The following is a 27,724-nucleotide window of genomic DNA, read 5'->3' on the forward strand; positions in this document are numbered from 1 at the left end:
AAATACCCCAAAGAGCCAGGGACAGAAAGTAGAACACTGGTTGCCTGGATATGGAGTTGGGGAAAAAAGAGTGGCTATTAAAATGTACAAGATTTATCTTAGGGTGATGAAAAAATTCAGAAGCAGGCTTTCGGCCCAGCAGTTCAGAGGCTGCTTGACATGCCTAGATTCGCGTTTTGGCTCCATTTCTGGCTCCACTTCCAACTATAGTTTGCTGCTAATGCACAGACTGAGAAGCAGTGCTCATGGCTCAAGTACTTGGGTCCCTGCCACCCAAGTAGGAAACATGGAGTGAGTCACCAGCCCCCAGCTTCAGCCTGGCCCAGCCCCATCTATTGTGGGGAATTGGGGAGTGAACCATCAAAGATATTTCCATCTCTCTTGCTTTCTGTGTTTGTCTATCTTTCAAATAAAGTAAAATAAATGAGTGAAAATTTTTAAAGCAGTATTATTGTATTAATTCTTCATCTTTGATAGCCAGAAGTTAAATAAATTCATGAACTGAGAGAAATCACAAGAGCAGGCATTTGGCCTAGCAGTTAAAATGCTCATGTCCCACATCAGAATACCTGGGTTTGAGCTCCCACCTTTAGCTTCTGATTCTAGTTCCCTAAGGCAGACTCTAGCACGGCTCAAGTAACTGGGTCCCTGGCCGGCACCGCGGCTCACTAGGCTAATCCTCCACCTAGCGGCGCTGGCACACAGGGTTCTACTCCCGGTCAGGGCGCCAGATTCTGTCCCGGTTGCCCCTCTTCCAGACCAGCTCTCTGCTGTGGCCCGGGAGTGCAGTGGAGGATGGCCCAAGTACTTGGGCCCTGCACCCCATGGGAGACCAGGAGAAGCACCTGGCTCCTGCCATCGGATCAACACGGTGCGCTGGCTGCAGCACACCGGCCACAGCGGCCATTGGAGGGTGAACCAATGGTAAAGGAAGACCTTTCTCTCTGTCTCTCTCACTGTTCACTCTGCCTGTCAAAAAAAATTAAAAAATAAATAAAATTTTAAAAAAGAGAAATCACTAATTACAATGGTAAATTCTCTCCTGCAGAATGGGATGAGGGAACTTTTCATTTTATTCTTTTTAATTTAAATAATTTTCTTGAAATTTTTGAAATACCCTCACATAAACAAGTATGGCATCATATTTCACAAATTTTATTTTTCTTCAGTGCACATTTTTTTTTGTAACATTTACTGATTTATTTATTTGAGAGGCAGAGTTATATAGAGAGGGAAAGACAGAGAGAGGTCTTCCATCTGCTGGATCACTCCCCAAATGACCTGAACAGCCAGAGCTGGGACGATCCGAAGCCAGGAGCCAGGAGCTTCTCCCTAGTCTCCCACATGGGTGCAGGGGCCCAAACACTTGAGTCAGCTTCCATTGCTTTCCCAGACCATCAGCAGGGAGCTGGATTGGAAGTGGAGTAACTGTGACTTGAAATAGCACTCATATGTGATACCGGCACAGCAGGCAGAGGCTTAACCTACTATGTCACAGCACCGGCCTCAATGCACACTTTTTAAGATTTATTTTTGTTTATTTGAAAGGCCGAATGAGACAGATGGATCTTACATCTACTGACTCACTCCCCAAATGGCCACAACCTAGAGGAGGTTGGGCCAAGGCCAAAGTCACAAGCCTGGAGCTCCATCTGGGTCTCCCACATCGGTAATAGGGGCCCAAGTACTTGGGCCATCTTCCACTGTTTTCCCAGGAGCACTAGCAGGGAGCTGGATTGGAAGTGGAACAGCCAGGACCCAAACCAGTATTCACATGGTGTATTAGTATTGCAGGCAGTGGCTTAATCCACTGTGCTACAACACCAGCCTCAAGAATTAAATCTTAATAAAAAGGATGTATGGCTTAGTCATAGAGTAGCATTTAAAAATAACAAACTAAGTCTGTAAAAATAAAGATTTCTGCACTATACTAAGTGAAAAATCAAGAAGAAGAATGTTTTAAGGAATATTGTTTTTAAAATAAAGTATGTGGTAAAGGCATGTTGGAAGACAATTTTGCAGTTTCATACCAAGCTAAATTTAGTCTTACCACACAACCAGCAATGGGAATGAATAAACAAACTATGGCACAATGGAGTGTATACAATAAAGTATACAATGGAATACTATTCAGCACTCAACAGCAACAGGCTACTAATTCATGCAACAACACTGATGAATTTCACTAAACCAAAGAAGCCAGACCCCAAAGCTACACATAAAATTCTGGGGAAAACAAACATCTAGGAGAGAAGACAACTCAGTGGTTGTCAGATTCACGGAGGAGGAAGTGGTTGACTACAATGAGAACACAAGAGGAAATCTGAGGGTAGAACACCATCACAATGCTCAAAGTTTCAGATTTGGGGCTGGGACTCAAACTCAGGCACTCTGATATACAATGCAGGAATCCCAAGCAGTGACTTCATGGTTATGCCAAACGTCCAACACAGAAGTTTGCTTTTTAAAAGGCCTATCAGTGATACTGCTCCTCCAACAGCTATAGCACATGGCTGACACTCTGATGAGGGTAGGAGTACAACACCTTCTTCAGTACCACTGCTGCTGCATCTGTCAGAGTTAAATATAAGCTAAACTGGCTAACAACAGTTTGTTCTGTTTCTTGGGGCAAATATTAAAGGCAGAAACAGAAGCAAAGGTATAATCATAAGGGAGAATGAAAAAACAACGAGGGAAGACACTGAAAATATAGCACTTCCCTCGGGGAAACATCACATCCCAGATGTTCACAGCAGTTTGAAACAAAGAAATTAGCACAACCTAAAGTCCTAGACCTTTAATGAGAACAATATAAGCTACCCAATATACTGCTAAATACAAAGAAAGGGATAAAAATTACTATCTCTGCTTAGCCGGGTTAAAAGCGTTTAAGAAAAGCCTCAGAGTAATACTTCTCCACATAAGCCTTGAAATGAGTCTTAGAATCCTTAAGCACAGAGGACAGGAATTAGACACACTTCAAATACCAGATACAGCCATTAACCAGTTTCCCTTCCAAAAGTTACACACATCAGAGGTTAACAGTGGGCAATGGTATAAAAAGCAGTAGTCTTGGAAATAAAGTGACCTGGATTTAAAGTATAGTTTTGCCATTTACCTACTAAATAAATTTTGGGGGTGAGGGGGACCTTGATCTTGCCTTGAATTTCTTTAATTTATTTTTAGGATTTATTTATTTATTTATTTATTTGAAAAGCAGAGTTAGATAGAGAGGGAGAGATCTCCCATCCACTGGCAACAACGTCCAGGGCTGGGCCAGGCTGAAGCCAGGAGCCTGAAACCTCTGCTGCTTTTCCAGGCACATTAGCAGGGAGCTGGATTGCAACTGGAGCAGCTAGGACTCAAACTGGCACCCATATGCTGATGCTGCAGGTAGCAGCTTAACCAGCTACTCCACTCTAGCCCTGCCTTGACTTTCTTTTAAAAAATTAAGTATGGAGGGGGCCAGCGCTGTGGGTTAAAACCCCGATCTGCAGTGCCGGCATCCCATATGGGCACCAGTTGGAGTCCTAGTTGCTCCACTTCTGATTCAACTCTCTGCTATGGCCTAGGAAAGCAGCAGAAGATGACTTAAGTGTTTGGACCCCTGCACCCACATGGGAGACCAGGAAGAAGCTCCAGGCTCCTGGCTTTGGAGCAGCCCAGCTCTGGTTGTTGCAGTCATTTGGGGATTGAAATAGTGGATGGAAGACCTCTCTCTCTCTCAACTCTGCCTTTCAAATAAACTTTTTTTAATTAAGTATGGAATGAATTTTAATACATTCAACTTCAAAGAGTATTATTTTCACTAAAATCTTTAACAATAAAGGTTCTTTTCAGGATTTCAGTTTACAAAAACAGCAAAATGCAATGGAAAGACAAACAATCAAATGTCAACAGGCTGCAAATTGCTGGCTGGTGTGTTATGTAATATATATATTCAGCTTCTCCAGATTTTCTATAATGGACACGTTTGTAATTAGAATTATTGCTGAGGTGGGTATTTAGCCTAGTGGTTATCTGATCTGGTCCAAGTATTTGGTTTCCTACTATTCATGTGGGAGACTTAAATGAAGATCTCTCTTTCAAATAAGTAAATCTTTAAAATACAAATAAATAAGCTGCCTAAGTCCCACATGGAACTTCTAACTTTAATTCTTGGCTGCTAGTACAGACCCTGGGAGGCAGAGGTGACAGCTCTAGTAAATGGGTCTCTACCATCCACATGGGTGGGTGACCAAGTTCCTGGCTCACAGCTTCAGCCTGGCCCAGTCAGACCTCTTGTGGACATTTAGAAAGTGAACCAGCACACACACACTGGGGGACCTTTGCTTGCTTCCCAGCTTTTCAAATTTGAAAAATAATAGTTAGAAAAACCAGAGTCACATCTGAGTTACCCATTAAAGAAATGCTTTGCCAGAAAAGGACCTTGCTGAAACACTGCTGCGGTTGTGTTCCAACAATTGCTACTAGTCACAGTTACATTTTAAACAAGTAAATGGGGGAGAGGAGGGAGTAGTGTAAAAACAGGAAGAATGTCTTAACGACTGTGAAGTATCTGTTTTAGAATTACTAAAAAATATAGCCTGGTCATATCAACCAAACTGTTTTAAGTCTACAACATAGTAGGCACTTAGAAATTCTCAGCAATTTTTTTTTACTATTTTATTTAAAAGGCAGAGAGACAGAGAGAGATCTCCCAACCACTGCTTCATTCCCCAAATGCCTACAACAGCCAAGCCTTAGCTGGGCTGAAGCCAGGGGGCAGGCTCTCCATCCAGGTCTTCCATGTGAGTGACAGGGACCCAAGTATTGAGTCGCTATTTGCAGCCTCTCAGGATGCAATAGCAGGAAAACAGAACCAGGGGCAAGGACCTGATCCCAGGCACTGAGACACAGGATGCAAGCATTCCAAGCAGCATCTTAACCTTTGAAACAAATACCTGCCCTCTCATGGAGATAGGACATTTTGTATAATGAACTTAATAAAGTATGGGCTCAAATGTATCTTTCATCTAATTTTTCCTGTTCATTTATTGTTCTTCCTCAAACACCATTCCATAATGGAATGGAAATTTCTAAAATCTGGCTTTACCACAGATAACTTGGATTCTGATCATGTCACTTCTCCCCCTCCTTAAATATAATTTTATACCGCAGAATGTTTTAATATTTTAAAAGACTTTATTTGAAAGAGTGAGAGAAAGGGAGAGACAGAGAGATCTTCCATCCACTGCTTCATTTCCCAACTGGCCACAACAGTCAGGGTTGGGCCAGGCAGAATCCAGGAGCTTGGAGTTTCTTCCAGGTCTCCCACAAGGGTGGCAGGAACCCAAACACTAGGACCATGTTCCACTGCTTTTCCCAGTCATCAGCGGGGAGCTGGATAGCAAGTAGAGCACCTGAGACACAAACTGGCACCCATATGGGACGCATGTATCAAAGGTGGCAGCTTAACCCACTGCCCCACTGTGGGGAGCAACTCGGACTAGACTAAGTTACTGGAATTAAGACTTATTCTATGCATCTGCTCTCCCACAATATGGCGCTGAGAAGGGAGAAACAGCTTCTACACAGCTGCCTCCAGTTCAACCAATAAACTGTAGGACCTGCTCCTGATTGGAGGAGAGCAGCGTACTCAGCGTGTGGGCAGCCGAGTTGGGATTGGCGGAGGAGGACTATAAAGGAGGAGAGAGATAACATGCACCAGGAACATCTATCTGAAGGAACACCTGTGCAGCCCCCGAGAGAGCCGGCCGGCGGTGTGCCGCTCCCCTGCGGAAGTGGGGAAAGTGGCCAGGGGGAACCGCCCTTCCACGGAGGTGGAAGGGACAGTAGCCAACCCGGGAAGAACCAGCAGCAAACCCGGGGAGGGCCGAGCAGACAAAAGAACAGCGCAGGGTCCTGTGTCGTTCCTCCGTGAAGAGGGGGAGCGACGCCCCACAATGCTGGCCCCTTAATTAAAAAAAAAAAAAGTTATTTATTTTAAAGGCAGAGACAGAGTCAGAGAGGGATCTCCCATCTACTGGTTCATTCCCAAAAGCCTGCAACAATCAGAGCTGGAGCAGGCCAAAGCCAGAGTCCAGAACTCAATCCAGTCTCCCATGTGAGTGGCAGGAGCCCAAGCACTTGGGTCATCATCCACTGCCTCCCAGTCTGCCTCCTAGGTGCATCAACAGGGAGCAGGCAGGGCAGCCAGGATGCAAATCCGCCATCTGATATGGGGTGTGTGGCAAGCAGGGACTTTAACCTGCTGGACCATAATGTTCTACCCCAGAATTTCTAAGGTCTTCCACAAATACCAACCTTTCCAAATATTGTTTCCCCAACAGTTCACAGTTTATCATATAATCCAACCACACTGAACTGTTTTCAGCACAAAACTTCTATCTTGCTGCTGCTTTTTCCTTCACTCTTAAATTTTTTCCTATTTGTGGTCAAATTTTACAGATCTTTTTAAGGTCACAAACACTACCAGCTCCTCCCCCACAAACCAGACAGGCAGAAGTGAGCTTTCTGTAACTTCTAACACTGTAAAGCAGCTCTCTTACAGGACTCATACTTTCTACAAACTCCAAGTTCCCAGAACGCTATCTTTTCCATTTGGCATTGCTATAGCACCCAAACAGGCATCAAATTTGCTGAATAATGATTATCAGACAACAGCAAATGTGCATAAATGAGCGTCACCCCAGATATCAGAGAATCTTCTGAAATTATACCCAAAATTATGTTGGTGTACTTCTCTCAGGACATCTCTAATTCTTAATAGATTCTCAAAGAATTCTAAGAACACCCAAAATGTTAAAGACACCACTCTGATAAGGAAAGAGCAAACAGACCTCTTCCTGCAGCCAGCTCTGTCAGCATTTAACAGGCTACCTTGGGGAAAGCACCAATCTCTCTAAACCTGAACATCTTTATCTCAGAAAGGGAGTAATGTCTAATTGAAAGATTTGCTGTGAGAGCTAAATGTGACCACATAAGAAAAGTCCTAGGATCACAAAGAGTATGTGATACACACTCAATAGTGCAAGTTTACTTTCTGCCCTGCTCTCTCCTTTAAATACGGTAATATATCCATGACATGAGCCAGGTTAGTCCTTTCATAATTTTATTTTATTTATTTCAAAGAGTTACAGAAAGAGGTAGAGCCAGAGAGTGGTCTTCCATTCCACTGGTTCACTCCCCAAATGACCACAACGGCCAGAGTGGAACTTATCCGAAGCCAGGAGCCAGGAGCTTCTTCCAGGTCTCCCATGTGAGTGCAGGGGCCCATGCACTTGGGCCATCCTCTGCTGCTTTCCCAGGCCCATTAGTAAGGAGCCAGGTTGGAAGTGAAGCAGCTGGAACTCATATGAGATGCCAGCACAGCAGGTGGTAGCTTAACCTGCTGTGCCACAGTGCTGGCCCTAGGAAAGATTTTTTGATTTTGTTTTCTAAATGTTCTTAACAGAACTGAAATCCTGATTCTGCTGTATGTATCCAAGACAGTCTTTCTCTTAAGACTTCTGACCTCCCTCTACTCCCCCATAATTAATCATTCCTTCTTCAAAGCTACTTTCTGTTCCCTGACTAGATATACATAGACTAACACTGCATTATAACTTTGTTTACTTACTACTACTAAATGCAGCACTTCAAAAATGGTAGACCAAATACCTTTTCTTTCCACCATCATCTCTATGCAGCTGCACATAAAGGCTCAACAACTAAAATTTATGCTGACTTCTAATCCTATTTCCCAAATAACAACACAGTAAGTTTAAATGAGTACTGTTATTTAAAATTAAGATGGAATGTTTATCTCAAACTACAGATTTGTTTCAACTTCCTTTTCTTTGAAAGTATTGATGTGGCAACTATGTTGCTATTTGTAACCATGAATAGTAAACTCTCCAGTTGAAACAGACAGGTAAAGTGCTTAGGTTAGAGGAAGGTTTGTGGGCTTTTTTTAACTTTTTATTTTTAAATAGAAAGTCACAAACAATGGAAAAAATAATATACAGTCTCCTACACCCTTTTTTAAAGTTTATTTACTTTTATTTATCTCAAAGGCATAGTGAGGAGGAGCAGTTATCTTCCATCGGCTGGTTCACTCACCAAGTGCCCACAAAGCTTGAGCTAGTCCAGGCAGAAGACAGGAACCAGAAATCCAATCAGGAGTTCCATGTGGGTGGAACTAACTCCAACTACTTTAGCTATCATCTGCTGCCTCCCAGGGTGCACATTCAGGAATCTGGATTAGAAGCTAAGGTGAGACTTGATCCCAGGCACTGTATATGGGACAGGGGTGTTCTAAAAGGTGGCTTAATCACTACACCACAATGTCAACCCTCTTCCTATATCCTTATCCAGTCTCTCCATAATGTTAATATCTTGCATAACTCAAGCACAACATCAAACCCAAGAAACTGACATTGGTACAATCTATACACTTTAATCAAATTTCATCACTCATGTGTGTACGCACACACACACACGCGCGTGCACACATAGCTCTAGGCAACTTTCTCATGCTTACAGATTTGTATAACTGCTCTCAAGATACAAAACTGTTCTGTCACTTAAAAAAAGATTTAATTTATTTACTTGAAAGGCATAGTTATAGAGAGAGAGAGAGGGAGAAACAGAAAGCTCCTTTCCGCTAGGCCATCCTCAAATGGCCACAACAGCCAGGGCTGAGCCAGGCCGAAGCCAGGAGCTCCCACGTGGGTACAGGGGCTCAAGCACTTGGGCTATCCTCAGCTACTTTCCCAGTGCACCAAAAGCGAGCTGGATTGCAAATGGAGCAACAGAGAACTGGCAGCCACACAGGATGCCAGTGTCACAGGCAACAGCCCAGCTCACTTTTGGGTGTCCAAAAAAATCTGAGAGCAGAGTTTCAAAGAGATATTTGCACACCATTTTTACAGCAGGACTATTAACTAAAGTCAACAGCAAGCCACATCCAAGCACAGATGAATAAATAAAATACATATTCATTCAAACATACATTCATACATTAGCAGGAAACTGGGGTTGAGAGTACAGCCAGGACTTCAGCCCAGGCACTCTGATAAAGGACACAGGTGTCCCAAGCAGCTTGTTAACCACTGTACCAATGCACAGCCTCCCCCCATCAAAAAAAAAAATTCTATATAAATAAAAGTATATAGTATGTAAGCTTTTGAGATTGGCTTTTTTCAGGAGTTAGTATAATTCCAAGTTCTTTTGTTCAATAGCTTGTGTTTTCACTGCTGAGCAGTACACTCCCCTAGTATGGATGTACCAGTTTGTTCACTCAGCCACTGAAGGACATTTGGGTTATTTCTAGTTTTCACCTATTACTAAGAGATCTACTAGGAATGTCCACATAAGCTTTCATTTCCCTGAAATAAATGCCAAAATGTGCAACCTCCAGACTGTTTTCTACAGTGGCTGGGATATTTTACATGTATGAGATCAAGATTCCCCACTTCCTCATCAGCAATTGCTGTTATCACTTTCTTTAAAAAAATTTAACTATTCTGATAGGTTACATGGTGATACCTTATGTGGTTTCAATTTGCATTTCCCCAATGTCTAATATGTTGAACATCTTTTCATTTGCTTATTTGCCATCTGTGTGTCCTCTTCAGTCAAATATCTGGTTATGTCTTTTGCCCATTTTCTAAATAAATTGGCTTTTTTTTTTAACTGTTGAAAGTTTTATATAGTGTAGATACAATCCTTTGCCAAATATGTGGCTCAAAAATATGTTGTTCCAGCTGTGGCATGTCTTCTCATCCTCCTAACATGGTCTGTCACAGCAAAAGTTTTTCATTTTGACAAAATTCAATTTATCAATATTTCCTTTCATGAATCATGATTTTGACATCAAGTCTAAAAAGTCGTCATCTAACACTACTTTGTCTTAAAATAGAAACCTTAATAAGTACATCTCACATAACAACAATGCAAGTACAGTGCATGCCCATGCTAAAGCAATTCAAAACTGTCATTAATTTTTTTTGAATTCTTGCTTAATAAACTTATTTAAAAGCAAGCTTGCTTAACAAGATTAAAGAAAAAAAAACCTTCTAGGTAAAAAAATTAAGGTTCCTTGTTCTTATCCTTTTAATATATCTGTAATCAAGAAAGGTAAACAGGCCGGCGCCACGGCTCACTAGGCTAATCCTCCGCCTAGCGGCGCTGGCACACCGGGTTCTAGTCCCGGTTGGGGCGCCGGATTCTGTCCCGGTTGCCCCTCTTCCAGGCCAGCTCTCTGCTGTGGCCAGGGAGTGCAGTGGAGGATGGCCCAAGTGCTTGGGCCCTGCACCCCATGGGAGACCAGGAGAAGCACCTGGCTCCTGGCTCCTGCCATCGGATCAGCGCGGTGCGCCGGCCGCAGCGCGGCGGCCATTGGAGGGTGAACCAACGGCAAAGGAAGACCTTTCTCTGTCTCTCTCTCTCACTGTCCACTCTGCCTGTCAAAAAAAAAAAAAAAACGTAAACAAATAAAGCAAAAAACAAATGTTAACATAACAGCAGAGGAAGAGCCCTAGCAGTTTTCTAAGTTATTAAACATAGTTTGAATAAAAGAAAATATCACAAAAACTGACTTTCCACCAGTTTCCTTGAACATAATGTCATAAACAGAGATATACACTCTATAGCAACAGTAACAAAATGCTGTATTTTTCCCAGAAGTCTTCTGGGAAAGAAGCTATCAATGAAACAGCCCCAATAAAAATTTCTAATTTACTCAAATAAAACTGATACTACGGGGCTGGCGCCATGGCTCACTTGGTTAATCCTCTGCCTGCAGTGCCGGCATCCCATATGGGTGCCAGGTTCTAGTCCCAGCTGCTCCTCTTCCAGTCCAGCTCTCTGCCTGGGAGGGCAGTGGAGGATGGCCCAAGTGCTTGAGCCCTTGCACCCGCATGGGAGACCAGGAAGAAGCACCTGGCTCCTGGCTTCGGATCGGGGCCATATTGGCCATTTGAAGAGTGAACCAACGGAAGGAAGACCTTTCTGTCTCTCTCACTGTCTATAACTCTGTCAAATTAAAAAAAAAAAAAAAACTGATACTACTTGCACAGAGAAAAAAGTTTAAAAGGCTATATTTTAACATTTAAGTATCTTATTTCAAGGTGGGTATTTGGTGTACTGATATTCCATTAGGATAGCTGGGTTTGAGTCCCACCTCTGCTCCCCATTCCAGCTTCCTGCTAATGCTATCCTGAGAGGCAGCAGGTAATGAATGGCTCAAGTACTTGGATCACTTGCAAGACCCAGACTGAGTTCCTGGTTCCCCAGCATTTGGGGAATAAACTAGTAAATAGCAGTTCATGCTCACTCTTCTCGCTGATGCTCAAATAATATAAAATTTCTTAATTTAAAAAAAAAGTTGGCCAGCGCCACGGCTCACTAGGCTAATCCTCCGCCTTGCGGCGCCGGCACACCGGGTTCTAGTCCCGGTTGGGGCGCCGGATTCTGTCCCGGTTGCCCCTCTTCCAGGCCAGCTCTCTGCTGTGGCCAGGGAGTGCAGTGGAGGATGGCCCAAGTGCTTGGGCCCTGCACCCCATGGGAGACCAGGATAAATACCTGGCTCCTGCCATCAGATCAGCGCAGTGCGCCGGCCGCAACGCGCCAGCCGCGGCAGCTATTGGAGGGTGAACCAACAGTAAAGGAAGACCTTTCTCTCTGTCTCTCTCTCTCACTGTCCACTCTGCCTGTCAAAAAAAAAAAAAAAGATAATGTATTTACCCTTTACCATTTTCCATCCATACCAATAATTAGTGTTCACTAACAAAATTTGGAAAATGTTTGCTTTTTCTTCTTTGTACTTTCCTATACCTGAAAAACCATTAACCATAAATCACTACACTATGTTTACTTTGCCAGATTATTTCCATAAGTACAGTTTCTTGAAAATTTATTCCCAACAAATCAATGAAAGAAATTATTAGATCATCTGAACTCTAAAAAATGATTTAGTAATTAAGAAATCTCACAGCCGGCACTGTGGTGGTGTAGCAGGTAAAGCTGCCACCTGTAGTGCCAGCATCCTATATGGGCGCCAGTTCAAGATCCACTGCTCCACTTTCAACCCTGCTCTCTGCCATGGCCTAGTAAAGCAGCAGAAGATGGCCCGAGTCCTTGGGCCCCTGCACCCATGTGGGAGGCCAGGAAGAAGCTCCTGGCTTTAGATGGGCCGAGCTCCAGCCATTTGGGGAGAGAACCAGCAGATGAAAGACCTTTCTCTTTGTATAAATCTTTAACAATAAACAAATAAATAAAATAATTGAGTACATTTTTAAAAAGTCAGTCTGGATCCTAAATTGAACTGAGTCCAAAAGAATGACTAATTATTTTACTTGCTAGTGGGGCATACCCATACTAGTTTACCATAAATTAGCATACCTCCCAAAAAAATCTTGTACTAAATTTCCCAAGGCTAAATAATACAATGATTAAAACTCACCTTGACTCACTCTTCACCCAAGGAATCAAAAGGCAACAAGTCAGCAGTACTCAATGAATTATCAGAATCTTCCACACTAGGTATCACTCTATTAAATAGACCCAAGGCATTCAATTTCTCTCTTTTTTTTTTTTTTTTTTTTTTTTGACAGGCAGAGTGGACAGTGAGAGAGGCAGAGAGAAAGGTCTTCCTTTGCCGTTGGTTCACCCTCCAGTGGCCGCCGCCGCTGGCGCGCTGCGACCGGCACACCGCGCTGATCCGATGGCAGGAGCCAGGTGCTTCTCCTGGTCTCCCATGGGGTGCAGGGCCCAAGCACTTGGGCCATCCTCCACTACACTCCCTGGCCACAGCAGAGAGCTGGCCTGGAAGAGGGGCAACCGGAACAGAATCCGGCGCCCCGACCGGGACTAGAACCCGGTGTGCCGGCGCCGCAAGGCGGAGGATTAGCCTAGTGAGCCGCAGCGCTGGCCTCATTTAATTTCACCATATACATAGAAGTACCACAAAACAGAATGTATTGTATAATAAGAAACTATATAATAAAACTACATACTTTGTTACTGCTTTCCAGTAAATAGAGATTATTCTAATATGCTGACACAATAAGTTACAGAATTTAGCTCAATTAATATATTCAACAGTATTTTACTTAATCTTTTAAATATTTATTTATTTTCAATTTATCTGAAGGCAGAGAGACACAAAAGAAGACAAAACGTCCAGCTACTGGTTCACACGCCAGAATTCCGTGATAGCCGGGGCAGGGCCAGCCTGAAACCAGAACTTAATTCAGGTCTCCCAGGTGGGTGGCAGGGACCCAGGGGGCACATGAGCAGGAGACCAGACTGAAAGCAGAGAAGCTGGGTCTTGAATCCAGGCACTCCAACATAGAATACAGGAGTCCCAGGTGGCACTGAAATGCTGAGTCAAACACCTGCTCCAGCAGTATTTCAGATTTAAAAAGTAAGGTCACCAGGGAGACACAGTGGCATCCCATACTGGAATGACCAAGTTTGAGTGCTGGCTCCACTATCCATTCCAGCTTCCTACTGAAGCACATCCTGGATAGCGACTCAAGTACTTGGGGCCCTCCCATCCAGGGAAAGAATTCAGGGCTCCCAGCTTCTGAATGGCCCAGGCCTGGCAGTTACAGGCACTTGAGGAGTGAACTAGTGGCTGGAAGATTGATCACTCTGGATCTTTCCAAGTTCACATAAAATGGGGGGGGGGGGGGGGGGGGGGGACTGAGGCCATCCATTACAAAAGACTAATGCAGAGGGTGACTAATGCTGCGGCTCACTTGGCTAATCCTCCGCCTGCGGCGCCAGCACCCAGGGTTCAAGTCCCAGTTGGGGCACTGGATTCTTTCCTGATTGCTCCTCTTCCAGGCCAGCTCTCTGCTGTGGCCCGGGGAAGGCAGTGGAGGATGGTCCAAGTGCTTGGGCCCTGCACCTGCATGGGAGATCAGGAGGAAGCACCTGGCTCCTGGCTTAGCGGCCATTTGTGGGGTGAACCAACGGAAGGAAGACCTTTCTCTCTGTCTCTCTCTCTAACTCTGCCTGTCCAAAAAAAAAAAAAAAAAAAAGACCAATGCAGAAAGTACATTTCATTCTGAAGTATTTTAAAGAAAATAAAATCATTGCTATAAAACTGCTTCATTATCAAAAATACTAACTCAAAGGGCTGGCACTATGGAGTGGTAAGAAAATCTGCCACCTGCAGTGCCAGCACCCCATATGAGTCCTGGCTGCTCCACTTCTGATCCAGCTCTTCACTATGGCCTGGGAAAGTAGTAGAACTGCTTGGGGCCCTGCACCCACGTGGAACCCTTAGAAGAAGCTCCTGGCTCTGGATCAATCCAGCTCTGGCCGTGCTGCCATTTGGGGAGTGAACCAGCAGATGCAAGGCTGCCCTCTCTTTGCCTCTCTGTAATTCTGCCTTTCAAATAAATAAATCTTAAAAAAAAATACTAACTCAACAACAAATTATTACTTAAGTCATTTACTCTTTAATGTAAAAATAAATACTGATTAACTTAACAAGGCTATTTAAAATTCTTTAACACATCACTTTAATTATTTGATGTGGCAGCTCAATACACAATAGCTAAGATATGGAATCAACCCAAATGTCCATCAATTGAAGACTGGATAAAGAAATTGTGGGATATGTACACCATGTAATACTACACAGCAGTTTAAAAAAATTGAATCCTGTAATTTGCAACAAAACAGAAGAAACTGGAAAACATTATACTTAGTGAAGTAAGCCAGTCCTAAAATGACACATACCATATGTTCTCCCTGATCTGTGGTAACTAACAGAGCACCTAAAAGGTAATCTACAGAAGTGAAACTGACATGCGCGCAGACTTTGAATAGCCCTGTCTGTTCAGAAACAGCTTTTCTTTTCATACTATTTGTTGAATTCTTTACTTAGTATAACCTTATGTGTATAAAGTTAATTGAAATCTTTTTTTAAAAAAGTGAACTGAAAATATCTTAGGGGCCGGCGCTATGGCGCAGCAGGTTAACACCCTGGCCTGAAGCGTTAGTTCGAGACCTGGCTGTTCCACTTCCCATCCAGCTCTCTGCTGTGGCCTGGGAAAGCAGAAGATGGCCCAAGGCCTTGGGCCCCTGCACCCGTGGGGGAGACCCGGAAGAAGCTCCTGGCTTCGGATCGGCGCAGCTCCAGCTGTTGCATCAATTGGGGAGTGAACCAGCGGGTGGAAGACCTCTCTCTCTCTCTCTGCCTCTCCTCTCTAACTCTGACTTTCAAAATAAATCTTTAAAAAAAAAAAAAGAAAGAAAAGAAACCTTAGTAAAAAAAATAAGGATGAAAATAGGAGAGGGAGAAAGAAGAAGGGTGGGAGGGCAGGTAGGGTGGGAAGAATCACTATGTTCCTACAGTTGTATTTATGAAATGCATGAAGTTTATATACATTAAATAAAAGGTTTCAGGGAGAAAAAAATTTTCATGTTCCCTCAATTACAAAGACTATAAATCATACAATGGCCCTCTTTCAACCAAATGTCTGTTTCATTTATGCTTTCAGTTGTTTTGTTTTGTTTTTTAATTATTTGAAAGAGTTACAGAGAGCAGGAGAGTTAGAGAAAGAGATCTTCAATCCAGTGGTTCATTCCGCAGTTGGCTCCAATGGCTAGAGTTGAGCCAGGCCTGGAAATTCATCTTAGCTTCCTACATAGGTGCAAGGGCCCAAGCACTTGGGCCATCTTCCACCTCTTTCCAAGTTGCATTAGCAGGGAGCTGAATTGCAAATGGAGCAGCAGGGACTTGAACTGGTGCTCATATGGGGACCTGGCACTCATATGGGATGCCAGCATTGCAGGTGACAGCTTAACCTGCTGCACCACACAACACTGTCCCTTCATTTATGCTTTTTTTCTGACAGGGATGCACAATAGCTGCATTATTTCTCTAACAGCGTAATGATTTCCAGATACAAAAATTCCCAAACTTTTAACTTTTCTTCCATTTCTAAATATGTGAATTAACGTCTCTTTAATTTTTGTTTAAAGATTTGTTTATTGCTGGTGCTGTGGCATGGGGGTAAATTTGAAAGAAATACAGAGAGAGTAAGAAATATCTTCCATCCACTGGTTCACTCCCCAGATGACTACAAAGGTGGGGGCCAGGTCAGGCCAAAGCCAGGAGCTTCATCTGGGTCTACCACAGGGACGGCAGGGGCCCAAACACTTGAGCCATCTTCCACTGCTTTTCCCCAGACATTAACAGGGAGCTGGATAAGAAGTGGAGCAGCGCAGACATGAACTTTACCAGCTATACCAAAGGCTGGCCCCAAGTTAACAACTCTTAATAATACACTCAACACCCAGAATCTTCTACTTAACAGAGTAATAATCAGTTATTCTATTTCTTTCCGATTAAGATTGTTAATGGGACTATTTCCAATTAAGACTGATAAGAGTGCCATTATATTCCAAAAAGGCCAGCAAGAAGTGTTAAGTCTTCCCAATTTGTTTGAACAGCCTAGGAACACCAGGGCTACTAACGAAAACACAAAACTAGGAAGCGGGTGCCTGCAGATGGCCCTCCACGGAGAAAAGAATAGCTAAGGGCACCTTAGAACTCAGAACCACCAGCTTCGCAATCAAGGGCTACTTTAAAGGTTGGATTCCTGGAGTCAGTACTGCGGCTTAGCAGATAAAGCCACAGGCTGACACACTGGCATCCCATATGGGCACCAGTTTGAGTTCCAGCTGCTCCACTTCTGATACAGCTCCTTGCTTCCACCTGGGAAAGCAGCAGAAGCTGACTCAAGTGTTTGGGCCCCTGCCGCCCACCCACGTGGGAGACCTGGATGTAACTTCTAACTTGGGTATGACCCACACCTGGACCTGGCCATTGCAGCCATTTGGGGATTAAGCCAGCAGATGGAAGATATCTCTCTGTGTGTAACTTGCAGAAAAATAAACCTTTAAAAAAATTTAGTAGAGTTAGGATACGAAATTAGCCCAATTACACTAAAATTGTCAACACAAAAAAAATTAGTGCAGGGGGCCGTTGCCATGGCACAGTAGGTTACTCCTCCTCCTGTGGCGCCAGCATCCCATATGGGCACCGGTTCTATTCCCAGCTGCTCCTCTTTGGTCCAGCTTTCTGCTATGCCCTGGGAAAGCAGTAGAAGATGGTCCAAGTGCTTGGGCCCCTGCACCCGCATGGGAGACCTGAAAGAAGCTCCTGGCTCCTGGCTTTGGATCAGCGCAGCTCCAGCCATTGCGGCCATTTGGAGAGTGAACCAACGGAAGAAAGACCTTTCTCTCTGTCTCTCTAACTCTGCCCGTCAAAAAAAAAAAAAAAAAAAAAAAAACTTAGTGCTACCTTCAGTCCAAGATAGTAAACGCAAAGGTATTTTCCTCAATTCTGTAATGTAGGCTTTGGGTTGACCATGGCTAAAATACTTTTCACGGTTACCTTAAGAACCTTATGGGGGGAGGGGGAGCAGTGGCATTGTGGCACAGTGGTTTAAGATGCTGCTTGCAAATCCAGCACCCAGCGTCAGAGTCCCTGCTGTTTGGCTTCTGATTCAGCATCCTGCTAATGCCTAGGAAGGAAGCAGGAAGAGGGCCTTAGGCCTTAGCCACCCATGTAGGAGACCAGGATGGAGTTCCAGACTCCCTGCTATGCCTGGCCCAGCCCTAGCTGTTGGCAGCCATTTGGGGAGTGAACATGTAGACAAAAGACTTCTGTCTCACCCTCTGTGTCACTCCACCTTTCAAATAAATATATAAATCTTGAAGGAACAAAAAAAAAAAAAAAACCAGAGTTATTTCATACAATAAATGTTATTAAGATGGAAAAGTCAATTTTGGTAGTTACTAGACAAATTGACTTGTATACTGAAATATTTAATGCCCTACTTCATGACTGTATAAATTACTGTTCCTTGGGGAACAATATATCCAATTTTTAAAAAGTCTCTAAAAGAAGGTCCGGATTCTAGTGGCACCACCAGCAGCACCTGAGGACTGAGATAATACAGGTAAAATGTCCTGTACAGTGAGTGCCTAGTGCATATCAGCCCATGTAAATACACATACACAAGACCCTTCTGGGGACAGCACTGGGGCACTGCAGGTAAAGCGCTGCCTGCAGCACCACCATCCCATATGGGTGCCAGCTTGAGTCCCAGCTGCTCCACTTCTGATCCAGGTCCCTGCTTCTGCTTAGGAAGGCAGCAGGACAGCCCAAGGGCCTGGACCCTGCCACCCACGTGGGAGCCCCAGATGACGCCCTGGCTTCAGCCTGGCCCAGCCCTGGCCACTGCAACCATTTGGGTAGTGAGCCAGCAAATGGAAGATTGATCTCTCTCTCTCTCTCTCTCTCTGCCCCTCCAACTCTCAAATAAATAAAAAAAGGAGAAAAAAAAAACCCTTTCTAAAAAGATTCACAATTGTCAATAATGATGGTGTCCATGATAAATCTTGGGGTCAGAGATAGAAACACTACTTTTTTTTTACCTCTGCATTTCTAACCATTACTTATATAATATTTTTTCAAAAAATGAAATTTTCAAAAATTATCTCCTATGCTGGGGATTTCTTAGTATTTAACAAAACACACTGCAAAGGTTTAACCACCAATTCTAAATTCGCAAAAGAGTAAGTCAGAGTCTAATAATATCCACACTGACATACACAACCTATCTAATTTCATGAATCTGTTAGGTGTTCTTACTTTCTTCACAACGGCCATTTTTCTTTACTGAAAAACCTCAACCCAATGGTTTTCCATCTGCGATGAGTTTGTTCCTCAGTGACATTTAGCACTAGCGAAGTTTTTGGTTGTCACGACTGCGGGATGTGTAACTAGCATCTAGTGGGTAGATGCATGGTACAGGCCCCTATAGCACTAACTAGCCACAATGTCAGCATGCCAAGGCTGAGAAACACTGCAACCCAGGAACCATTTTGCTCAATTCCAAAAGTAATCAGGTTCTTCATTACAGTCAAAATACACTGGGTAAAATTCTCCAAGTAATGGATTAAGATCTTTACGGACTGGCAGGCTAAGAGCTCAATAAATAAAACTACTGTAGGTTCTGGAATTCTAGCAGACAAGATGGCTTACAGGTTTGCTATCTACTCGGTTCAATACATCTCAAGATTCTTAAACCATTTAGTATATCTTACAAAAGTTCACTCTGATTTCAAGAGATTACATTTTACCATTCTTCCCTGTTTCCACATGAAGCTCCCATAATACACTACTAAAACGAAACAAGGCCTTTATTTAAGTAAACAATTATCAGGTCTTTCCAAATAAGCTTGAACTACATTTAGTTAACAAAGTGCCTTGGCCTACTCTTGATTACTTTTTGAACATGTTCATTAAAATCCTTCAAAAACTTAAGAATTAAGAGCAGTTTCATTATTTATAATCAAAAAGGTTAACAAAAGTTAATCAGAAGCTAAGCAACTTGACAAATTATAAACAAAACCACCCTCCCCTCTACATTAAAACATTTTAGTGTGCCCTCACAGAAAATCAACCACCAATAAAGAGCGCTCAGAAGTTTTCCCGATATTTGAGATTATTATTGTTTTAAGAAGAATGCAAAATGGAATAGAGTAACATCAAAATCTATTGTTGGCTCACAAATGGCTGGAAATAGTTTTGACATATTGCTGCTGTTCACACCGTATTTGTCTTAATTTACTTTCTCAGTAACTGCGTAACTCCTTTTATATCACTTAAAATGTGTATCTTTTCCATTATGTAAGAGTTGAGTGCTATTTTAAAACCAACTTAGTACTTTAATACTATTTACTAGCTCACCACATTAATAAAACTTAGTCTGATTAAAGAGTTCTTACGAAGGCCAGAAAAAAAATTCCTTCCTCCAAAACAAACGAAAGGACACAGAAGCTGTGCTTGCAAATATAAAACACATCAAGCTGTTATTCTTCCACTGCTATTCTAACATATTCTTCTTGGTGGGCAGTGCCAGTAGAACCTCCAAGTCACTCCCCCTGAACATCTAGAACTTTAATACTTGTCCAAACCTGCTTGCTCATGGTCTAATAATAAACCCAATTATACAATCTCTAACAGCCCCTGACAACCTTTTCCTTAAGAAGCCGCAAAGGTAATTTAACCACTGCCTCCAACTCTTAGTAAATCTATGGCGAAGTTTCTTCCCTCCAGCCGTCAGCTTCTGCGGGAGCTGGGGGCTGCCGGCCGCGGGGCGGGGAGGGGAAGATGGCCTGCTCGCAGAAGGACATACTCAGCGCGGCCGACGGCAGGGCTAACTGCTGGCTCATTTCTCTTTAAATCTGGCAGCACGTGGGGCGGCATTGTGAAGCCACCAACCCGCCTCCCCCCTCGCACTCCGCACACGTCCGTCCCCAGCGCGCATGCTCCGCTCACACCGTCCTAGCAGAGCAGGAGCCAACCCCCGAAAAAGTCAACCTGGAAGCCGCAAACGGCCGGAGGCCGGGACAATGGGGGAGGGGGACGCAGGCTCCCGCGGGCCAGCAGGGCCGGCCGCCGCCCCGGGCCAGAGCGCGCGGGCGCAGCCCCGGGGGTCTGCAGGCCCGCGCAGGGCCGCGGTGGCGGCGAGCACAAAGCCCCGAGCCGGCCAGCGGGCGGCTCTTCCCTCTGCCCGCTCCTACCCTCCCCCAGCCCGGCGGCGCAGCCCGAGCCCGTGCCAGGCGGAGGCAGGCAAGGCGGCGTCCCGCACCCCGCCAGCGTCCCGGGCGCCCGCGCGCCAGCGCCCAGGCCGCGGAGGCCGGCGCTTTTGTTGTCGGCCACAACTCCGCCGACCCGGCGCTGCCACGGGAGAAGTTTTGCGCGCCTCACCTATCCGGCCGGGGGCCAGTTCCGCTCGCCCACTCCCGCCGCCGGCTCCGACACCCGAGCCAGCGACGGCGACCGCGCGGGGCCCAGCGGCTCCAGCCTCCCCCCATCCCACCCCCGCCACCCCCCGAGAGGGTCCGGAGGCCTCGACCGCACCTGAGCCCGGGACCCGCCCCTCCGAGGGGGCTCGGCCCGGCCGGGGGCCCGCAGCCCCTCCCCCGCAACGTCCCACCGAACCGTGGGGGAGGGGGCAGCCTCCCCTCCGACCCCCGGGGCGCCCGAGGGCCGGGGCTGGGACGCGTCCCCGCCCCCAATGCCCTCCGAGACCCGGGCTAGAAGTGCCGGGCCCGTCTGGGACCCGTGCCGCGGACTCCCCACCCCTCTCAGGCCTGGTCCCCGCCGGCCGGAGCGGCCGACGTGCCGTCAGCGGCTGTCCGCGATCGCGGCCAGGCCCGCCGCCCGCCGCCCTCCCGCTCACCTGCCAGCTGTCTTCGCAGTAGCAGCGCCGACTGCAGCTCCGTCATCCTCCCCGCCAAGGGCCCAGGCTGCCGCCGGGGCGTTCGGAGAGCTGGGGACAGGCTCTGGGGGCGGCTGGAGCTGGGTGTGCTGAGGAACCCGGGCCCCGCGGACGGAGCGCCGAAGCAGAGGGAGGCCGGGCTGGGGCGGCAGTGGTGGCGCCTCGTTGCCGATGCTAGTCCGCTGGGCTCGGCTCTTCTCACAGCGCCTCACGCCCGGAAGGGGAGGATACCCGGGCCGCCGCGGCGCGCACTGGGACTTCACTCGCCCGCTTCCCTCCTTCAACCCGCCCGTCGGGCCCCACCGGTGCCTTCCCCGGCCACTGCCTCACGGCGCGCAGGGCCGCTCCGCGCAAGCGCGCTGGGCCTGCCTACTTCGGAAGCGGCCCGCCCGCTGGCCCGACCCCTCTGCCTCTCCGCTCCGCCCCCGGCGGCGGGGCCCCGCCCACTGCGCGCCGGGGCCCTGGCAGCCGCCATCTTGGGAAGGTCCACGCCCGCTGACAGCTGAAGTCTCAGCTGGTGGACGCCCCGCGGACGCCATGACGAAGAGGTCGCCAAGGGTCAGGACGCCGCCTCGGGGGTGAAGCAGGTGGTGTGGGAATGAAGGGCCCCGAGAAAAGTGGCTAGTGTCTAGTTGTTGGCGAGCACCCAAAGGCTATCTAGCATTGCATACATGGTCCGCGAATTACTCATTGTTAGAAAGCCGAACTTGGTGCTGGTGTGCCCCATGTTAAGCCATAGACTTAATATAGGTTCCTGATTCAAGTAAAGGATGCACAGAAACACCCTTGGAATAAAGTGTTCTGTATCTCGTAGTGAATGCTCTCCGCGAGTAAAATGAGTTGACAATAGCAGAATCTGATAGATAAAATTCAAACTGACATCCAAAAAAGCATCTGTCAAAGTTTGAGATGCAAGGCTTGGGAAAACCAACCTCACCCTGCAGTCTGTTCTCTTCCCAGTTCTCGCAGTCTATATAAAGACATGGAGAAGGAAGAGTAATACCTTATGACACTCGGATTTATCTGTTCCTTCTGCAAATGTTTATTAAATTCGTAGTAACCATGTACTTTAACTACGGGAGACACGGAGAAGCTGTGTGTGGGAATGCGGTCTGATCCTCTGCTCTAAAGGGCTCACAGTCTCTGAGCTCCAGCCAAGGTCAACAGGAGAAGCAGATTCTAACACTTCTTTTTTAAAAAGATTTATTTATTTATTTGAAAGAGTTGAGCGGGAGAGACAGAGAGAGAGAAAGGTCTCCCATCTGCTGGTTCATTCCCCAAGATGGTCACAACAGCCAGGGCTGGGCCAGATCAAAGCCAGGAGCCAGGAGCTTCTTCCAGGTCTCCCACATGGGTGCAGGGGCCCAGGCACTTGGGCCATCCTCCGTTGCTCTCCCCACACCATTAGCAGGGAACAGAATTGGAAGTGGAGCCTGAACTCGAACCAGTACCCATATGGGATGTGGGCATTGCAGGCAGCAGCTTTACCCGCTACACCACAACATTGGCCCCTTTAACACATCTTTGTAACTATTAAAATTATTGTAAAAAGCTATCCTCTTCACTATCCTTCCCCTCTCCCCGCTAAGCCCCAGAGCAAGAATTAAAAGGAACAAATAAACACTCACTGAGTAAAAACCATTTTGGGGATAACACCTAGTGGCTAACCCAGGTTTTGTGAAGCCTAAACTTCACCCAATTTGAGAGAAAAGAATAAAAAATAAGGTTAAAATGCAACCATTTATTGAGAGTGAAAAATAAATCACAGCAAAGCACTATGGGCTTGGAGTACAGGACCCCTTCCCTGAGCTCTGTGAGGTGCTGCCTGCTTGCAAGCTGGCTTCCTCTCTCACCTAGAACAAATGTCACCCTCAGAGGGCACGGGTGACCTAAAGTCCTTAGTTTTACCAAGAATACGTTTCTAGCAGCACTCCTTTCTGAGTCAAACATCTTTCTTTTTAAATACACTTTTAGGAGCAGCATTGTGGCACAGAGGGTTAAGATGTCAGCTCTGAGGCCTGCATTGCGTAAGAATACCAGGTCAGATTCCAGCTGCTTCACTTCCAATCCAGCTCCCTGCTAATGTGCCTAGGAAAGCAAGTCTTTGGGCCCTTACAACTACATGAAGAACCAGATAGAGTTCCAGGCTTCTGGCTTCAACCTGGCCCAGCTCCAGCCTTTGCAGCCATTTGTGTAGTAAACCAGAAGAAGGAAGATTTGTCTTTCTGTCTTTCTCTCCCTCTCTCTCTGTCACCTGCCTTTCAAAAAAATAAAATAAATCTTTTTAAAAAAAGCATTCAATATGCAGCAAATTTATGATAAATAACTTTGAGTGTTATTAAAGTAGTATACTCACGTAGTTCATAATCAGTGTATTAAGGCTTAGAGTGAAAATGTGACTTGTAGCACCCTTCCACAGGCTGAATCCTGCCTGCCACAGGCAAGCCCTTTCGATTCCTCTAGCTATTTCTTCTCGTGGTTACCTCCATTTCACTAAGAGACTTGTAATGGTTTTTCTTGATTTATCAATCTTAGCTCTTACATGTTTTTTATTTAAAATTTTTATTTATTTTCCTTTTATTTGAAAGGCTTTTTTTAAATTTTCACTTTATTTTGGAAGGTAAACACTAGTTTGTTCTGTAAATAATGCCTACCACAACAAGGACTGGGCCAGACCAAAGCCATGAATGTGAAACTCAGTCCTACTCTCCCATGTGGCTATCAAGGACCCAGATGCTTAGATCAACACCTGCTGCCTCCCAGAGTGTGCATTAGCAGGAAACTGAAATCAGAAACAGAAACAGATACAGGAGCCAGCACTGTGGCCTAGCAGGTTAAGCTGCCACACACAACTCTGGCATCCCATGTGGGCACTGGTTCTAAACCTGATTGCTCCACTTCTGATCCAGTTCCCAGCTAATGCATCTGGGAAAACAGTGGAAGATGGCCCAAGTGCTTGGGCTGCTGCACCCATGTGGAAGACCCAGAAGAAGCTCCTCGCTCCTGGCTTTGGCCTAACCCAGCCCTGGTCATTGTGGCCCTTTGGAGGAGTGAACCAGAGGATAGACGATATCTCCCTCTCTCTTTCTGTCTCTCTAACTCTAACTTTCAAATGAAAAAAAAAAAAGAAAAAGAAAAAGAAAAAAAAAAAGAAAAGAAAGAACCAGGAGTCTACTCTAGGCATTGATATATGGGACATGGGCGTCTCAAGCAGCATCTTACCCCCTATACCAAATGCCCACCCCTATATATTTATTCTTGTTGTGATTGATAAGGGTTTAACTGCCTTGTGCCACCTTCCCTTCTTTATTCTCCTAATAGTAAATCATCGTGTTTAGTTATATCAATACATAGTTTTTATATTGTTGTGACTTTTATAAATGAGACAAATATTGTCATGGAATATAATTATATTTATTTCTTATACAGTGTTTTGTTGTTTTCTGTCCATTTGTTGGGTTGGAGTTTCTGATTCTGTTCTTCTCCATGCAGTGCCTTGCATAGAATCACTGTCCTTTGGCTCCCTAGGCCACTTCAGCTGCTCCTGTATCAGTTATGCCGTCAAGCCAACCTCCCACCTGGAACCCTCTGAATACCCCTCTAACCTGAGATGTTTTGGGTCATGCCTTTTGCAGGGAACTCTTTGGAGGACTTTCCCTGGCTGCTCCCCTGGTGTAGGCCCACTACACCCTGGCTCTCAAGTCCAGCTCTTTTGGTTTACTCCTCTCTAAAATTGTAACATATTATAATATACCTTCTAATATGGATGAGTTTGGCAAGTTTTCTTTTTTTTTTTTTTTTTTTTTTTTTGTGTGTGTGTGTGTGTGTGTGTGAGCATGATGGATGATTCACACTCCGTGATGTGCATAATAACCAGACAGATACACTCAATTCTGGTATTGAACAGGAGTGGTTCTGTAGAAATGGTACACTTAACTTTTTTTTTTTTTTTTTTTTTGACAGAGTTAGTGTGAGAGAGAGAGAGAGAGAAAGGTCTTCCTTCCATTGGTTCACCCCTCAAATGGCCGCTACGGCTGGAGCTGCGCTGATCCAAAGCTAGGAGCCAGGTGCTTCCTCCTGGTCTCCCATGTGGATGCAGGCGCCCAAGCACTTGGGCCATCCTCCACTACAAAATGACAGAGAGAGAGGGGGAGAGAGAGAGAGAGAGAGAGAGAGAGAGAGAGAGAGAGAGAGAGAGAGAGAGAAACAGAGATCTTCTGTCTGCTGGTTCACTCCCAAATGGCTACAACAGCCAGAACTGGGGCCAGGCCAAATCCAAGAGCCAGGAACCCCATCTGGGTCACCCTTGTGGGTGGCAAGAACCCAAATATTTGAACCATCATCTGCTGTTTCCCAGGCACATTAACAGGAAGCTGCATCCAAAGTGGAGTAGCTGCGACTCCTACCAGCTTTCTGATATGGGATGTGGCTATTGTAATCAGGAGCTTAACCCACTGCACCACAATGTCCCCCATCTTTCATATTGTAAAGTACCATAATATTATGCTTTGATATGTGTGTAGATTTTTTTAATTCATTATACTCATAAAGAATTTTGTGGTGCTAGGACAATAGTCTTTAAATATAGAGATAAACTAGGATAAGGAGACAGTCTGCATTTGTCTAGCATCTTAAAATACATTTATAAAAAAGATTTATTTATTTATTTGAAAGGCAGTTACAGTTACAGAGAGAGAGGGAGAGAGACCAAGAGAAAGAGAGAGAAAGAGAGAAATCTTCCATCCACTGGTTCACTCCCCAAATGGCCACAATGGCCAGAGCTAGACCAGGCTAAAGCCAGGAACCTAGAACTCCATCCAGATCTCCTGCCTGGACACAGGGGCCCAAGGGCTCAGGCCACCTGCTGATGCTTTCCCAAGCACATTAGCCGAGAATGGATGGTAAGTGGAGCAGCCAGGACTTGAACTGGCACCCATATGGGATGCTGGCATTGTGACAGCAGCTTAATCTGCTGCGCAGAAAGGCCAGCACCTGAAAATTCATTTTTTAAAAGATTTTATGTATTTATTTGAGAGGTAGAGTTACAGACAGAGAGAAAAGTCTTCTATCTACTGGTTCTATTCAATCGTAGCTGAGCCTAGCCAAAGCCAGGAGCCCAGAACTCCATCCAGGTCTCCCAAGTGAGTGGCAGGGGTCTAAGCACTAAGGCCTTCTTTCATTGCTTTCCCAAGCACATTAGCAGGGAGCTGGATTGGAGCAGTAACATCCAAGACTTGAACTGACACTCAAATGGAGTGCTGGCCCTCACAGGCCATGGCTTAACCCTCTGAACCTCAGCACTGGCCCCTGTTCACTTATTTTTATTTGAAAGGTTAAGTGACATAGAGCAAAGGAGACAGAGAGAGAGAGAGAGAGAGAGAGACCACGATCTTTCATCCATTGGTTCAATCCCCAATGGCCACAATGGCCAGGGCTGTTCCAGGCCAAAGCCAGGAGCCTAGAGCTCCATCCCAGTCTCCCATGTGGGTGGCAGGGACCCAAATACTGGGGCCATCTTCTGCTGTCATCCTAGGCACATTAGCAGGAATCAGAGGCAGAGCAGCCAGAAGTCAAACTGCAGGCAGCATCTTCACACACTGTGCCACAATGCCAGCCCCAAGAGATGTATTTTGATGAGTTGTACTTTAGCTGTTTATGAGACATCCAAGCAGAGATGTCAAAGTAGCATAAAGACTGGAGCTGAGACAAGAGGCCAAAGCTATAGATATAAACTTAGAGAGGTCAGCATTAGGTTTCCCAGGAAAGTATATGATGAGATTTTATTTTATTTTATTGTAGAAAAGTCTAAAAATGGGCCCAGAGACACCCATATGATTGGAGGTCAAGGAAAGGAGAATGATCCAGCAATGGACATTGAGAAAAGAACGCACAGGGACTGGCACTGTGGCATAGCAGGTAAAGCCACCACCTGAGGGCCAGCATCCCATATGGGCACCAGTTCAAGACCAGCTGCTCCACTTATGATCCAGCTCTCTTCTATGGCCTGGGAAAGCAGTAGAAGATGGCCCAAGTGTTTGGGCCCTTGCACCTGCATGAGAAACCTGGAAGAAGCTGCTGGCTCCTGGCTTTAGATCGGCACAGCTCTGGCCATTGCGGCCAATTGGGGAGTGAACCAATGGATGGAAGACTCTCTCTCTCTCTCCCCCCCTCTCTCTCTCTCTGCCTCTCTCTCTCTCTGCCTCTCCTCTCTCTGTGTAACTCAAAATAAATAAATAAATCTTTAAAAACACACACACACACACAAAGAGGAGAAAAGTCAAGATAGGAAAGAGGAGAAAAGCCAAGACAGAAAAATGTTTCCAGGAGGAAAGAGTGGTCAACAGCCACATGCTACTGGCAGGTAGAGGAAGATGAGAGCTGAGGCGTGTGCACTGAACTTGACCCTGGGGAGTTGGTGC

At 45.5% G+C, this 27,724-nt stretch overlaps 1 protein-coding gene across 7 annotated transcripts in view; it reads right to left on the bottom strand.

Annotated features, from left to right (window-relative positions):
* Positions 1-21,718, bottom strand: part of UBE2G1 (ubiquitin conjugating enzyme E2 G1) — a 106,336-nt gene extending 84,618 nt beyond the window's left edge. The window contains exon 1 of one of the 7 annotated variants that reach the window (XM_017348822.3): positions 21,267-21,718. In XM_017348822.3, the coding sequence (XP_017204311.2) occupies positions 21,267-21,312 (46 nt within the window). In that variant the 5' untranslated portion in view covers positions 21,313-21,718. Of the gene's footprint in view, positions 1-20,055; positions 20,239-20,791; positions 20,877-21,266 lie in introns of those variants that run through there. The other 6 variants (XM_070061254.1, XM_070061253.1, XM_070061250.1 and 3 more) reach the window with 6 other exon arrangements.
* Positions 21,719-27,724: the final 6,006 nt, after the last annotated feature.

The sequence above is a fragment of the Oryctolagus cuniculus genome, chromosome 17 (genome assembly GCF_964237555.1).
Source record: "Oryctolagus cuniculus chromosome 17, mOryCun1.1, whole genome shotgun sequence".
Taxonomy (NCBI): Eukaryota; Metazoa; Chordata; class Mammalia; order Lagomorpha; family Leporidae; genus Oryctolagus; species Oryctolagus cuniculus.